Source organism: Myotis yumanensis, unplaced genomic scaffold (genome assembly GCF_028538775.1).
Source record: "Myotis yumanensis isolate MYYU_CA2020_CCGP unplaced genomic scaffold, mMyoYum1.0.hap1 SCAF_14, whole genome shotgun sequence".
Classification (NCBI taxonomy): domain Eukaryota; kingdom Metazoa; phylum Chordata; class Mammalia; order Chiroptera; family Vespertilionidae; genus Myotis; species Myotis yumanensis.
The window spans coordinates 19,768,560-19,781,569 of NW_027223765.1; the positions used below are offsets into that span (position 1 = coordinate 19,768,560).

A 13,010-nucleotide genomic window follows, 5' to 3' on the forward strand; every position below is an offset into this window, starting at 1 on the left:
CATTTATATCTTTTTCAGCACCCCCCCCCCCATGGAGGCTTCAAAATGCTTTGCTCAAATTAAGAATATCAATATTCCAGAAGTGTGACATTTTAATGTATGAAGCAACACTGTTTGTAAATAGCAACCACAAAACAACTCTTTTAACCTGTAGAAATGTCTATAAATTTTGTATGTATTTTAACATTTATTACTTTTAAGATCATTTTATAAAAAGGAAAATAGTAATAAGCATGTACTCATGTCTTAAATGCAATATTTTTATTAAGAAATGAAGGAATGGGACAGCTATTTCCTCAAGGAGAATATGTTAATCTGCTTTGCAGACAAAACATGTTATACTTGCTGGTTTTGATTCTGCACTATTTGCACATAATATTCTTACTGCTGAGCATGTACAGATTGGTACAAGTAAACTATTTCAGGACTTACCTAAATTGCAAAGGCAGAAATGTTAGTCACAGATAATGTTTAAGAGTAGCCTCAATTCTGTGCTTCAATATCAGCACTGTAGTTTTAAAGTGATTCAACATTTCACTTAGACCCAGAAATTGTTCTGCCCTGGTGTCACTGGTCATGTTCTTCGGGAAATGAACTTGGGCTTTATTGGGAGGGCTCTTGAGAACACTGTAAGGAGTGAGGGGTGCAGGACTGAGCAGAGGGAGAAGTTGAGCTGGGATGCAGTCTCAACAGAGACCTCTGTCTCTTCTATATGCTATGAGGAGCATTAAAGCTGAAATACAGTTTCAGAGTTGCTCAGCCTTGAGGCAGGAGGAGAAACCAATAAACCTATGCGTTAGTAAGTCATTGCATGGGGCCACCAAACCATCCACCTGGCAGGCAGTTTGACCTTGGATGAGGCAGCTCCTCTTGGCCCAGGGAAATTTGTGAAGAGTATCTCAGGTGTGAGTCCTCAGCTCCCAGAACTCCCAGCAGCAGGAGAATGAGTCCTCAGCCCTGAGGGGGCTGTGGGAAACACACTACACTTGTATTTGCAGAGCAAGTGGCCAAAGAATATGTAGTCACATGTCCTCTACTTTCCAATGATCTTTTAGGTCTCTCTCTTCAAATAGGTGGGGAGAGATGAACTCAAATATATTTTGCAGCTTCCTAAAGTTGGATGACTCTTCTTTGATTTTTTTCCCCAGGAAGGAAAAACCAGTTGTAATATTGAGAAAGAACCTTAAATTCTATATCCATTATATATATATATATATATATATATATATATATATATATATATTCTATCTAATAATAGACAAACATGGTAATTGACCATACCTTTGCTACGCCTCCCATTGGCTAATCAACGAGATATGCAAATTAACCTCCAACAAAGATGGCAGTTAATTTGCATACGTAGGCAGGAAGCGGCAGAGCGAAGGCTTGAAGGCGGCTCCGGCCGGAGCTAAGGCCTGGGTCCCGGGTGCCGGAGGAAAACAGGTTCCGGCAGCCAGGGGAAGGGAAGGCCTATTGCACGAATCTTTTCATGCAACAGGCCTCTAATAAATAAATATATACATATATATATATATATATATATATGTATATATATATATCTTGGAGGAAGAGAGAAAGTGGGACTCCACTTAGCAATCATATCAACATATATTTATTATTTGTGCTAAGTGTTGTGCTGGATGAAAAGTAAACTTGAGCTTTCTCTTAATCTCTTTGAAACAGAGAGCGCTTTGTAAATGAAATAATTTGTAATGTGTTCCTGCTGAATTGCATTCTTGTTTTCTGTGGAAGCAACATAAATAGCTAAAGAATTTATCAACTTATTTTTCTCTTCATGATATTATGTTAGCCCAAAATTTTAGGATCACGTAAGATAATGAATCCTTTTGCACAGCATGGCACCTGACTCAAATAAAATTATTTTGAGTGATTTATTAAAGCTCACTATTATTTGTGGACATGTTAAACCATACCACTGATTTCAACCAAAATTTATTTTTACTTGGAAGTTTTCTGAAGAGGCACCAGTCAAAATTTTATTTTGCTTCTTTTTTTTTTTTTAAAGATATTTTTATTGTTTCAGAGAGGAAAGGAGAAGGAGATAGAAACATCAATGATGAGAGAAAATCATTGATTGGCTGCCTCCTGCACCCCCCACACTGGGGATCAAGCCCACAACCCAGGCATATGCCCTGATCTGGAATTGAACTGGTTCATAGGTCAGTGCTCAACCACTGAACCACGCCAGCCAAGCTATTTTGATTCTTGAACTTTTCATCAAAAGAGAAATTTTGAGCAATACTAAACTCAAAGTTTTATGGATGCCCTCTCTAAGAAGGTCTACACACCCACACTTAATGTACTACCAGATGGACAATAAAAGAAGTTTATGGTGTGGTCTGATAAATGTAGACTTGTTATATTTTGCTTTTATCTCTGTTTGCTTTAATATCTGTCCTCTATTTTCTGACTTGTACTACGTTTTATTTTAATTGGTTTGCTGATTCAAATGTGCTATTGTTGTCCTTGCTGTTGCTGAGAAACATTTCAAGAGGGAAATTAAAGGAGTGGGGAAAATAGTGTTTTTGTTCATTTGGGTCCAGCTGATTTTATACCTGGAAGCAGGAGAGCTGACAATTTTTTGGTATGGTTAATTAAATCTTGTGCTGTTGGCTTCTGTTATGGGTATTAAGTCATCCACCTTGTTAGCAGAGCCTCTGGTCCAGTAGGGTTGGATTCACCATTGGGGGGTCATTTTTAAAATGTTCATCTTGAGTTCAGGTAACTGATGGGGACCAGGTAATGGTTGTGTACAGTTGACAGACTTGATTGTGAGATTTGTCAAGGTGAATCGTAAGGATTCTCACTCTACTCTGTTTTGCAAGCAAGATGACAGGTGAGGAAGTGGCACAGGCATGAACCTCTCCTCTCTTTTCTGTCTCAGAATTCTCTGCTGTGGGAAAGAAAAAAAATCCCACCATATTTTGTTTTCCTAATGCCTCTTGGATTCTCACCAGCAGGTTTTTACAGTCTGCTGCTTGCCTCTCAGATTAGAAGAATGCTGGCATATTTTAAGTTTCCTAGGAGTCAGCAGCCTTTAATTAACAGAAAATTGATGTTTTGGAATGTTACCAAAATATGGAGATGGAACGCTGAGGTGGGCTTCATCCTTCCAGCCTTTGAGTGCAGTGGAGTTATATAACGGTGGTGGTGGTTGTGGGGCGGGGGGGGGCGGGGAGGTGATGGGGAGGGAGTGTGCAAAAGTGTGTGCTCTGTTGCAAACAGCTGGTTGCCTGCCTGCTGTACACATAGGGGGTGTTTTGTTGGCATAATATTCTACTGCCTGCTCATTGGTGAACTTGTAAAGTCCATCTACTCATGACTGGGAAGAAAGCAGGTAGTCATTGACTTCTTAAAGCTATGGGATTGCTGGATAGCTCAGGGATTGCTCTACTGGTAGCTGGGTCCACTGCTTTTCATCTTCCAGTTGCCTCCCGGGCAGCGAGGTACTGCTGCCTGTACTTTTGGTTAAGTTTCTTTTCCGTGCCAGGTTCATGTTGTCTTGCCGCCAGAGTTTTGGATGTGATGGAAAAGAGCAGTTTTGTAAAATAATCACTCAGACTGGATACATATTCTGAGCACAAGTTAGTTTGCAAAGAGGGATGGTGGAGCCGTGGAGGGGTTTTCCTTTCGAATCCAGGGATTTTGGTGGCAGATTGGTCCTGATCCAATCCAAAGCTCTAGGCAGGAAGAGAAGGATAGATCGGGACATCTGAAATGTTTGAAATGTCAACCGTTGCTTACATAAGCAGATAGGTACAATCCAAGGAGGAAGAAGAAGCAGCTCAACCAGCTTCCTCTGCCTAATGGCAGATCTGCTCGGTGGCCAGTTCCCAACTAAGGTCAATATACTTTGTGTCTTGGTTTTTCCAGTGACCCACAGAGTTGGCCTTTTGGTCTCAAAAGAGACCTAGGTGTTTTTTTGTTTGTTTGTTTTTTGTTGTTGTTTTTTTGTGTGTGAGGGGGTTTTTGTGTGTGTGTATGTGTTTTGTGTGTGTGTGTTTTGTGTGTGTTTGTGTGTGTGTGTGTGTGTGTGTGTGTGTGGTTTTTGTTTGTTTTGAATGTGCTGGACGTCCCTGATTGCTCCCTTTGCTCTCCTCTCTGCAGGTGGTACATGCCAGAGCCCTGCTCTCCCAGCCCTGGTCCGTCCACCAGCCCCTGCTTTGCAACCATCGCTGGATATTAAACCCTTCCTTCCTTTTCCTCTTGACACTGCAGCAGCAGTCAACCTCTTCCCCAATTTTAATGCGGTAAGTCCCACTGTCCAATTTGCATATGCCAGAGTGGTAGGTACTGGAAAACCTTAAAGGCCAGGGGTGAGTCGGTCACTACCTCTGTTTTGCTCTGTTTTTGATTTCCATGAATGTCTGAAAGCCATGGAGTGAGTTGCCTGCCTGGTTATGTAAGGTCCCTGGAGCCAGATGCCTTCATAGAAAGATGAAAAGAGATTCAATAGATTGGGTTCATCATGGGTTCATGTCTCCCCGTTAGTGTCTTTTTGGGTAACACTAACAATTTCGTTATTTTGTTGGAATATATCTACATCACAATGGAATGAATTTGTTAGAGAACATTAGAATTCAAGTAGATGTCTAAAAATCTAAACATGTTTCTTCTCTATAGGCTCTCTATTTTAATTTAATCTGTCACTCCTTGCCTCTTTAATAAAGAGGACCCTGACATATTCCATCTATAGAGCACTGTGTCTCCTTAACTTAAAACAACTCAGGGTTCTGATAGCAAGGGTTTTCTTCTTCTATTTTTCCTGCTCAGCCACAGTTGTTCAAGTTGTCTTTCTTAAATTACCGTGTTTTGGGAAAGTTTTGTCAACAGCCTTCTCAACACAAGTTCAATGACTTCTGCCTCTATTTTTGCTCTAAAGGATGTCTTTTTAAGTTGGCAGATTCCTCATACTCATCATCTTTCTTTTGTGTGAGCAATGACCATATTCTTAGGATGGAAATAGAAATGAGAGTTGAAAAGGTTAGAATCCAGCAAGTGGCTTTTTTTCTAACCGCATCTGATTCAGCTTTCAGCAGTTATTATAATGCAGGTCTGAGCGTATCAATGACAGGACATGTCAACACAAGTAAAGCAGAGGATTAAGATGGGAGGTCACTAAATAATACAGATTTCTCGTTGCAATTTTTTTTGTATCCATGATGGGTTATTAAAAATCTGCCCCAAATTAGATCATTCTCCTTCAGCAGACAGTACTGGGTCCAATATGTTTTAATAAAAGTTAATCGTGGACACTTCGGACACACCAGTGAAATGGCACCCTTATGGGCTAGTCCTTACTTAAGAGCAAGGGAGAATCACAATGATTGCTTTGCTTTTTGGGGGGTGAGGAACTTTCCCATGGGAATCTTATTTTGAAATTGATGGAGCTTAAATAGAGTGGCATGAAGAAATCACATTTCCAAAGTAAGGGTTTCTAATCTTGGGTGTCTCAATGAAAGTAGAGGACAAATTACATCCAATTCTCTGATTCTTAAATGACCACACTGAAGTCTTCTGGGTTCCCCTGTTCTGAGCATCGTGTCTGCTCTTCTGTTAAGTGGCTTCCTGGCAGTCTCCCTTCCCAGACCCCCAGGGAAGATCCATCAAGGTGCTTTGCCTGGCCTCTGAGACCACTTGGCATGCTGTCACTCAGGTCCCATGTCTGCTTTGAAGCAATTGAAGTACAATTTCTGGAAGACTGTAAAAGATTGGGTTTTAAACTTTAGATTTGCCCTTTGGGAAACATTGAAAGCAACATGATTAATTTGACTGAATATTATTTGTCATAACACAAAGATGAGTGATATGCTGAGTTATATGACACTGAGCAAATCTCTTTACTTTCTTTGCCACTGTGGCCTTCTTCCTCTTTGAAATAAAGGGGGACGTGAGGAACTCTTCTTTTGGGGGTTATACCATTCAAATATTTGAGCGTTTGTGGGCAAAGGCAGCATTTTGTGGTGATCAAGCTGGATTTTGTAGCTAGACTGACTGGGTTCAAATCCCAGAACTGCTGCTTACCATCAATATGACTTTGAGTAAGTCACATAACTCCCATGAATCTCAATACCTTCATCTGCAAAGTGGGGCCGATGTTTAACCTACCTTATAGGTGTGTGATAATGCTTATATGGGTTTAGCCATTTTCAACAGGGCTCAGCATATAACAAACACTATTGAGTGATCGGTAGCATAGCCTGTAAACCCTTCTCATTTGAATGTGGAAGTTCATTGACTTACTGATTGCAAAAGTGTGACTTGATTCCTTTTGTTTTTCTTTTCTATGACGGATTTTGACTTGTGTTAGCATTTGTTCCATTTACATCAAGAGACTCTCTGTTGCTACACATATAGGTCATTTCCTTCCAGTGCTAGTCAGAGTGCAGCCAGCCATGGGTTAAGCCACTTCTTGCTTCCAACTGAGGGGAATGGTTGCAAATCCATAATTAGGTGGCTTCAGACTCAGTATTAGGGCATAGAGCATCTTTCTAAGTAGCACCCTTAGGTCTTGTGTGAATCTTAATCCACAAATTCAGGGTGTGTGTAACATTTTTTTTTTCCCTGCGAGTTGATTTTATTTCCATCAGACCGGAAAGGAATGCAATTTAATTCTGTTTCAGGGTGTGCTGAGGTTCAAGTATCTATAGGTTATGCATCCAGCTTTTGGTAGGAGACTTCCTCTGGTCATCACCCACCTAGGCATTCATGTGATGGTCAATACAGCGCTAGTCCCCAGCTTTCACTTTTGGGCACAAAACTTTGTGAGACTTTCAGTGGTCTCTCCTGCCTAGATCTGCCATACTGCTTAACGCCTTTGCCAAGAAAATGATGAACCACTGTGCCACCCAACACCCTTCCCTCATCTGCCCTTTGGGAAACAATGTCTGAACAATCAGAGACTCTCTGTCTATTCTGTTCCTCTTCTGAAGATATGAGTATGGAATCATCTGTCCATTTGTGGTATAGAGAAGCAGAATAGTGAAGGATATTTTAAAATATATATACAAGTACAATAAAATATGCAGAAACATAAGTGGGTATCTCTGATTATCATCCATCCACAAGCATATAAGCCATTGGGTTTGGATGTGAGTCAGAAAGAACAACGAAACATCTGTAAAAACAAGCACAGAGGGGAAAGGAAAACAGATGTAGGATCTGAGCTCGGATGTGGATATAAAAAGAGGACATTTGCTAAAACCATTAGGATCCCTTAGTCTCCCTAAAGCCAACTTTTAAGGAATAGCAACAGAAGCTGTTCTCTTGACCCAGGGATTTTGTATCGGTGAATGTTCCAGTAGCTTTCAAACAAGAGACAGTTTTTCTTGAATTCATGTACCCCTACCCTGCTCCTCAATCTCTTAAAACATGGGAGTGTCAGTGCTTAGGACTGATCCCAGTGGTCCCTTCTGAGTCTGCATTTCTTAATAAGAATCAATCCTATAAGTAGATGATGTTTAGGAAACAAATGCTAAGACATGGTGTGAACTTACTTCATTCAAGTAACTTCTGTTTTCTAAGCATCTACTATGTGGGAGGAATAGTGATAACAAAAATTATGTTATGACCTCTGTCACAAAATAATTCCATTTAGAAAGAATAAGTTGGACAATGAAAGATACATTTGTAGCCCTAACCAGTTTGGCTCAGTGGATAGAGCGTCAGCCTGCGGACTGAAGGGTCCCGGGTTCGATTCCGGTCAAGGGCATGTACCTTGGTTGCGGGCACATCCCCAGTAGGGGGTGTACAGGAGGCAGCTGGTCAATGTGTCTCTCTCATCGATGTTTCTAACTCTCTATCCCTCTCCCTTCCTCTCTGTAAAAATCAATAAAATATATTTTTTTAAAAAGATACATTTGTAAATATGGGTGCTTTTATAGAGAAATATGTGTATAGGATAAGATGGCAGCTGGGGGCAGTAGTGGAAGGCTATGTGTGGTTGGAAGGTAGAGCTTTTGGAATATGTTCTTGGGGACTGTTTCAGAGCTGTGTTTTCTGTTGGCACAAAGATTAAATGAATAAACTGCCCTAATGCACCTGCATGTGTCTAATACCCAGTAAATATTGAGTCCTCCCTTCCAGGAGAAGCACAGGATGAGTGAGGAGGTTGCACACAGTTAGAAAGGGGGGCAAATCTAGGAGAGTGGCTGTTGTGCTTTCAGTTAGCTTTGGCTAATATTCTGTAGTATTAAAAATGTAAATTAGCAGCCATAGCTGGTTTTGCTCAGTGGATATAGTGTCGGCCTGCACACTGAAGGGTCTCAGGTTCGATTTTGGTCAAGGGCACATGTCTGGGTTGTAGGCTCCATCCCCAGTAGGGGTCATGCAGGAGGCAGCCGATCAATGATTCTCTCTCATCATTGATGTTTCTATCTCTCTCTCCCTCTCCCTTCCTCTCTGAAATCAATAAAAATATACTTAAAAGTAAATAAGTAACTGAACTTTAAAAAAAGGGTAAATTATCATAGAATTCTGACTCTGTGCTGCTTCTCTGTATAGTAAGATTTCATTATGAGAGAGAAAGAGCAAAGATGGGAGGGTGGGAAGGAGGAAAGGGGAAAGAGAAAAACTGAGAGAGAGGAAATCATCAAATCCTAGAATGTGACTCTACTCTATTTCTTTGTATTTCTCAAAAACACCAATTTTCCTAAAAATTTTAAGTATGGTGTTAGTTTGAGTGCAAACATTTTATCAGCTGGGGGCAGGAAAGTAAAGTTTATGTGAGCGATGCTAGTGCTTCCCATACTCTGGGTGCATATGAATCACCAGGGAAATTATGTTGCAGTGCAGATTCCAATTAGGTAGTTCCTAGGCGGAGCCTGAAATTTTGAGCATATGTGGGTGGAAGAAAAGGAAGCCAGGAGAATGACTCAATACGTTGGACTCCATGAAAAGCATCTGTTATAAGGCTAGCACTTAGAAATATAATGGAGGGTACGAGGAAGAAAGGTCATTAATCTCTTACTCCACCATTCACTCATTGGGCATTTATTAAGCACTGACTACATACCTGACACTATAGTAGATGATGGAAATACAAAGTCAACAAGGAGAAAGAGAAGGAGGAAGAGGAGAAGTAGGATGATGGGAAGGAGCAGGGGGAAGAGGTGGTGGCGGGGAGGAAAGGTTCTTGTATCTATGGAATTGACATAGTTGATTATTCACTGCTTAAAACACTCTTCTGTCTGCCACTAGTAAAACATCTAGATGTAAAAACACTACATTAAATAAGAAACTGTGCAAGCAGGAACCCTATCTATATTGTTTTCTTCATTTATTAGAAAACGGGATGCAGAAGGAAAATCATTCCATAAATAACTCTGCAATTAAAAATTTAAATAAAGTCTTCTAAGTTAAGTGCTACCCGAGTTTAAGAGAAGGATAAGTATCTTGGAGGTGGTCAAGGGAAGCTGTATGGTAAAGATTAAGATTTATTTTGGGAGCTGATATCATATTTATTTGTTAAGGTAACCATAGTATAGAGCCTGAAATGTCTCAAAGACTCAGCATACGTTTATTGAATGAATGAAGGGAGGATAATTAGATCAATGGATAGACACATGGCCACATAGATAGATAGATAGATAGATAGATAGATAGGAAAAATGCATGACATCATTAATAGAAGAGAAATAGCCATAACAGTTATATCAGAAGAAACATAATTGCTGGAAATATCTTAATAAAAAATCTAAATAATCACTGCTTTTATACGTTAGATTATTTACATCGAACCAAAATTATTAATTTAAGCAATCAGTAGAAAATATAAGCAAGCATAGCATCAAGTCATCCCCTTAATTTGCATCCATAATTTTCTGTTGGCTCATGTGTCTAGCTACTCTGGTCACATAAAAGAACAGCGATGTAAAAGTCCTAGTGGTTGCCTATAGAATATACTCTGAAATCCATCCTTTACAATGTTCTTAACTATTTCATGTGAATCCAGAAGGTCTGTCGCCATAAAATATTGGTGAGGCACTTTAGGACTCTAAAATGACAGCTTTAAATATGCTTAATCTACAGAGATTATTCTACAACTGTGGATTAAATATGCATTTATAATATTGTAGATAAATGACAAAAATACAGAGTTCCAAATAGGATATTTCAAATTTAAGATTTTTGTTATCCTTCAATATGTATTCTTCAGGACCTCCATTTTCTCTATATTTAAAATGGAAATCCCACCATATTTATTGTCACACTTTGTCTCCCTTTCTTTCAAAAATTGTTCTTAGCCCAGCCGGTGTGGCTTAGTGGTTGAGTGTCAACCCATGAACCAAGAGGTTACCAGTGTGAACACTGATTAGGGCACATGCCCTGGTTGTGGCTCAATACCCACTAGGGGGTGTGCAGAATGCAACTGATGGATGTTTCTCATCGATGTCCCTATCTCTCTATCCCTCTCTCTCTAAAATCAATTAAAAAGATGTTCTTGACATCGGTCTCCTCCCTGGCTCTGGATTTTGGTACCTGCTCCAGGTATGGACATTTCTTTCAACCTCAGCCAACGATAGAGTTATGGAGACAGTGGTTTAAGCATTTGTTTGGTTCAAAAAGATATTAATTAAATTCAGTTTATACTTTACTCACTGCTCTCAGTTTTTACAACTGCTGCTGCCACTAAAATAGGTAGGCAGCCAGGTTGAAATTATGGACCAAAAAATAACAACTGCTAGAGGGTGTGGATATTTTTCAGGTGAAAAATGCTGCAGTAAATTTGGCATTGATCGCCAAGTTCTGTGTCCTTTGAAGACAGATGTTACAGATTGCTAGCTCACTCTGTGCATTGAGTGTATCATATTTGTAGAGCAAAAGCTTCTCCAGAACCATCTGCTTATGAACTCTTTCAGTGTTTTCATATTGAAACACATATATAAGTGTCTTGGCCCCCAAACACAAAATGACTTCAATACAGAATATCAGGGCTTGAAAATATAAAGATAAACAAATGCACAATTAAATGAATATTTTTCGGTTTTAATACTTGTTTACCCTGAACAGGTAATACATTTTCCTATGATTCAGATGTAAAGAGAACAAATAATTTTCCCTTACTGCTCTTCCCCTGCCAGTCAGTTCTCCTCTCTTAAGTGACAATCATAGTGGTAAATTGCTTTTGTATCTGTCTTTCCAGACATGTTTTGATGTATGAATTTCTACTCACTAAAGAGTGAGGCATCCTGCACATTATATATTTATTTTCCTTTATCAGTCAATCTCATCATAATGCCCTGAGGCTTTGCTCTTCAGAAGAATACATTTGACCTGTTTCCTAGCCTGATTTTCTTACTGGCTGTGATTTTGGACAAATAAGGGGCCTTGACTAAGAGAATAGCTAAATTCATAGCTTGTTTTGTGATCCAGCAGATTTTTGTTTGTTTTTTTTAAGATCCCTACTCACACTTAGATGTAAACATTTTAGAAACAAAAGGAGCTTTTTAGGGTTAAATTTGTCTACTCCCACACACTTATTTTACAGATGAGCCTAGAACGATTGAGAGATTTCTAGGTTCATGGCTAGTAAGTTCAAAACTAAGAGAAAAATTATTTCTTCTGTTTCTCGTGAGAATGCTAATCACTGAACCATAATGTTATGGGTTCAGTTGTGTCTCTCTAAAATAAATAACCTACAGTACCTTAGAATGTGCCTTATTTATCAATATGGTCATTGAAGATGTAACTATTTAAGATGAGGTCTTTAGAGTAAGTCCTAACCGCTATGAGTGGTAGACTTCTAAAAAGGGGAAATAGCCACATGAGGCACACATAGAGGGGAGGTGATGTGGGGAGACACAGGAAGAACATCATCTACAAGCCAAGGAGAGAGGTCTGGAATATGTCCTTCCTCGTAGCCCTCAGCAGGACCCAATCCTGCTGACACTTTGATTTTGGACTTCCAGCCTTCAGAACTCTGAGAAAATAAATTTCTGTTGTTTAAGCCACCCAGTTTGTAGCACTATGTTATGGTTGCCTTAGCAAGGCATGATTCTTAGAGCCATCTGATCTACCTACCTACCCCTACCAGACTGTACAATGTTTTTGACAACTTGCAACCCAGCTTTCTACTTATCTTCAGTGATGGTAAATAAGCCAGCTCTGGGGGAAGAAAGACTACACCTTGTGTTGCTTACACTATAAGGAAGTTCTTTATTTGGAGTCACTGCAGGCTCCCTGAAACCACTATAAACCAAGGAAGAAGACAATATACAACAAACTGCTTTTTTATTTTAAAAAATTGATCACAAATTAAGAGACAAGGGTTATTAAGGAAGGCACTTTACACTCACTATTTTTAAAAATCTAATTTTGTAAGAACCTTGCATGTTGTAGGTATTACCTGAATTGCATGGATATGGAAACCTTACTTAAGGTGAGACATAAAACAATTTGTCCCAAATCACACAAATAGTGAGTCACTGAATCATGGCTAGATTTCAAATCAGTGATCCAAGTCCAATGCAATTTCATCCAAACACAGGTAGCTAATCTCCTGCCTGAAAACAGTTGTAATTTCTTTAACCAGCTGTTATAGCCTTGGCACACTGTACTAGCTAATTAAATAATTCCTTAGAAGACCTAACTCCAAAAAAGTAAGCTCTTTCTTGAATAATATCCTAGCTGCAATTGCACAGTTATGAAAAAGAACATCTAGAGCATTTGTAGATTGTGTCACCTTCAGAGAATGTTTATGTTGAATATGGGCAATCATTGTGAAGGAGAATAAATAATTTTAAGTGGTAGTAAATGAAAAAGTCCATTCCTATCCCAGTAATAGCTAAGGGTGTTTAAGACTCAAGGTACATTTTGCACACATAAGATTATAAACACACACCACTAAACTTAGAATCTTAGAATCTAAAAGGTTTGAGTTCTATGTTTAATACTTTATCTAAGGCAAAATCATGATTCTACATTTCCTTATTTGTGAAACTAAGAATAGTCATATTGCTCACATAGGAATGCCCAAAGGTGCTGAAAGT

General features: G+C 39.3%; 1 protein-coding gene across 3 annotated transcripts in view; it reads left to right on the forward strand.

The window, feature by feature from the left end:
• The window catches only part of ZNF385D (zinc finger protein 385D), a 684,297-nt gene that overhangs the window by 465,264 nt on the left and 206,023 nt on the right, over positions 1-13,010 (forward strand). For all 3 annotated transcript variants that reach the window (XM_070433332.1, XM_070433334.1, XM_070433333.1), the window contains one exon: positions 4,129-4,271. In XM_070433332.1, coding sequence (XP_070289433.1) covers positions 4,129-4,271 — 143 coding nt within the window. The remainder of the gene's footprint in view (positions 1-4,128; positions 4,272-13,010) is intronic.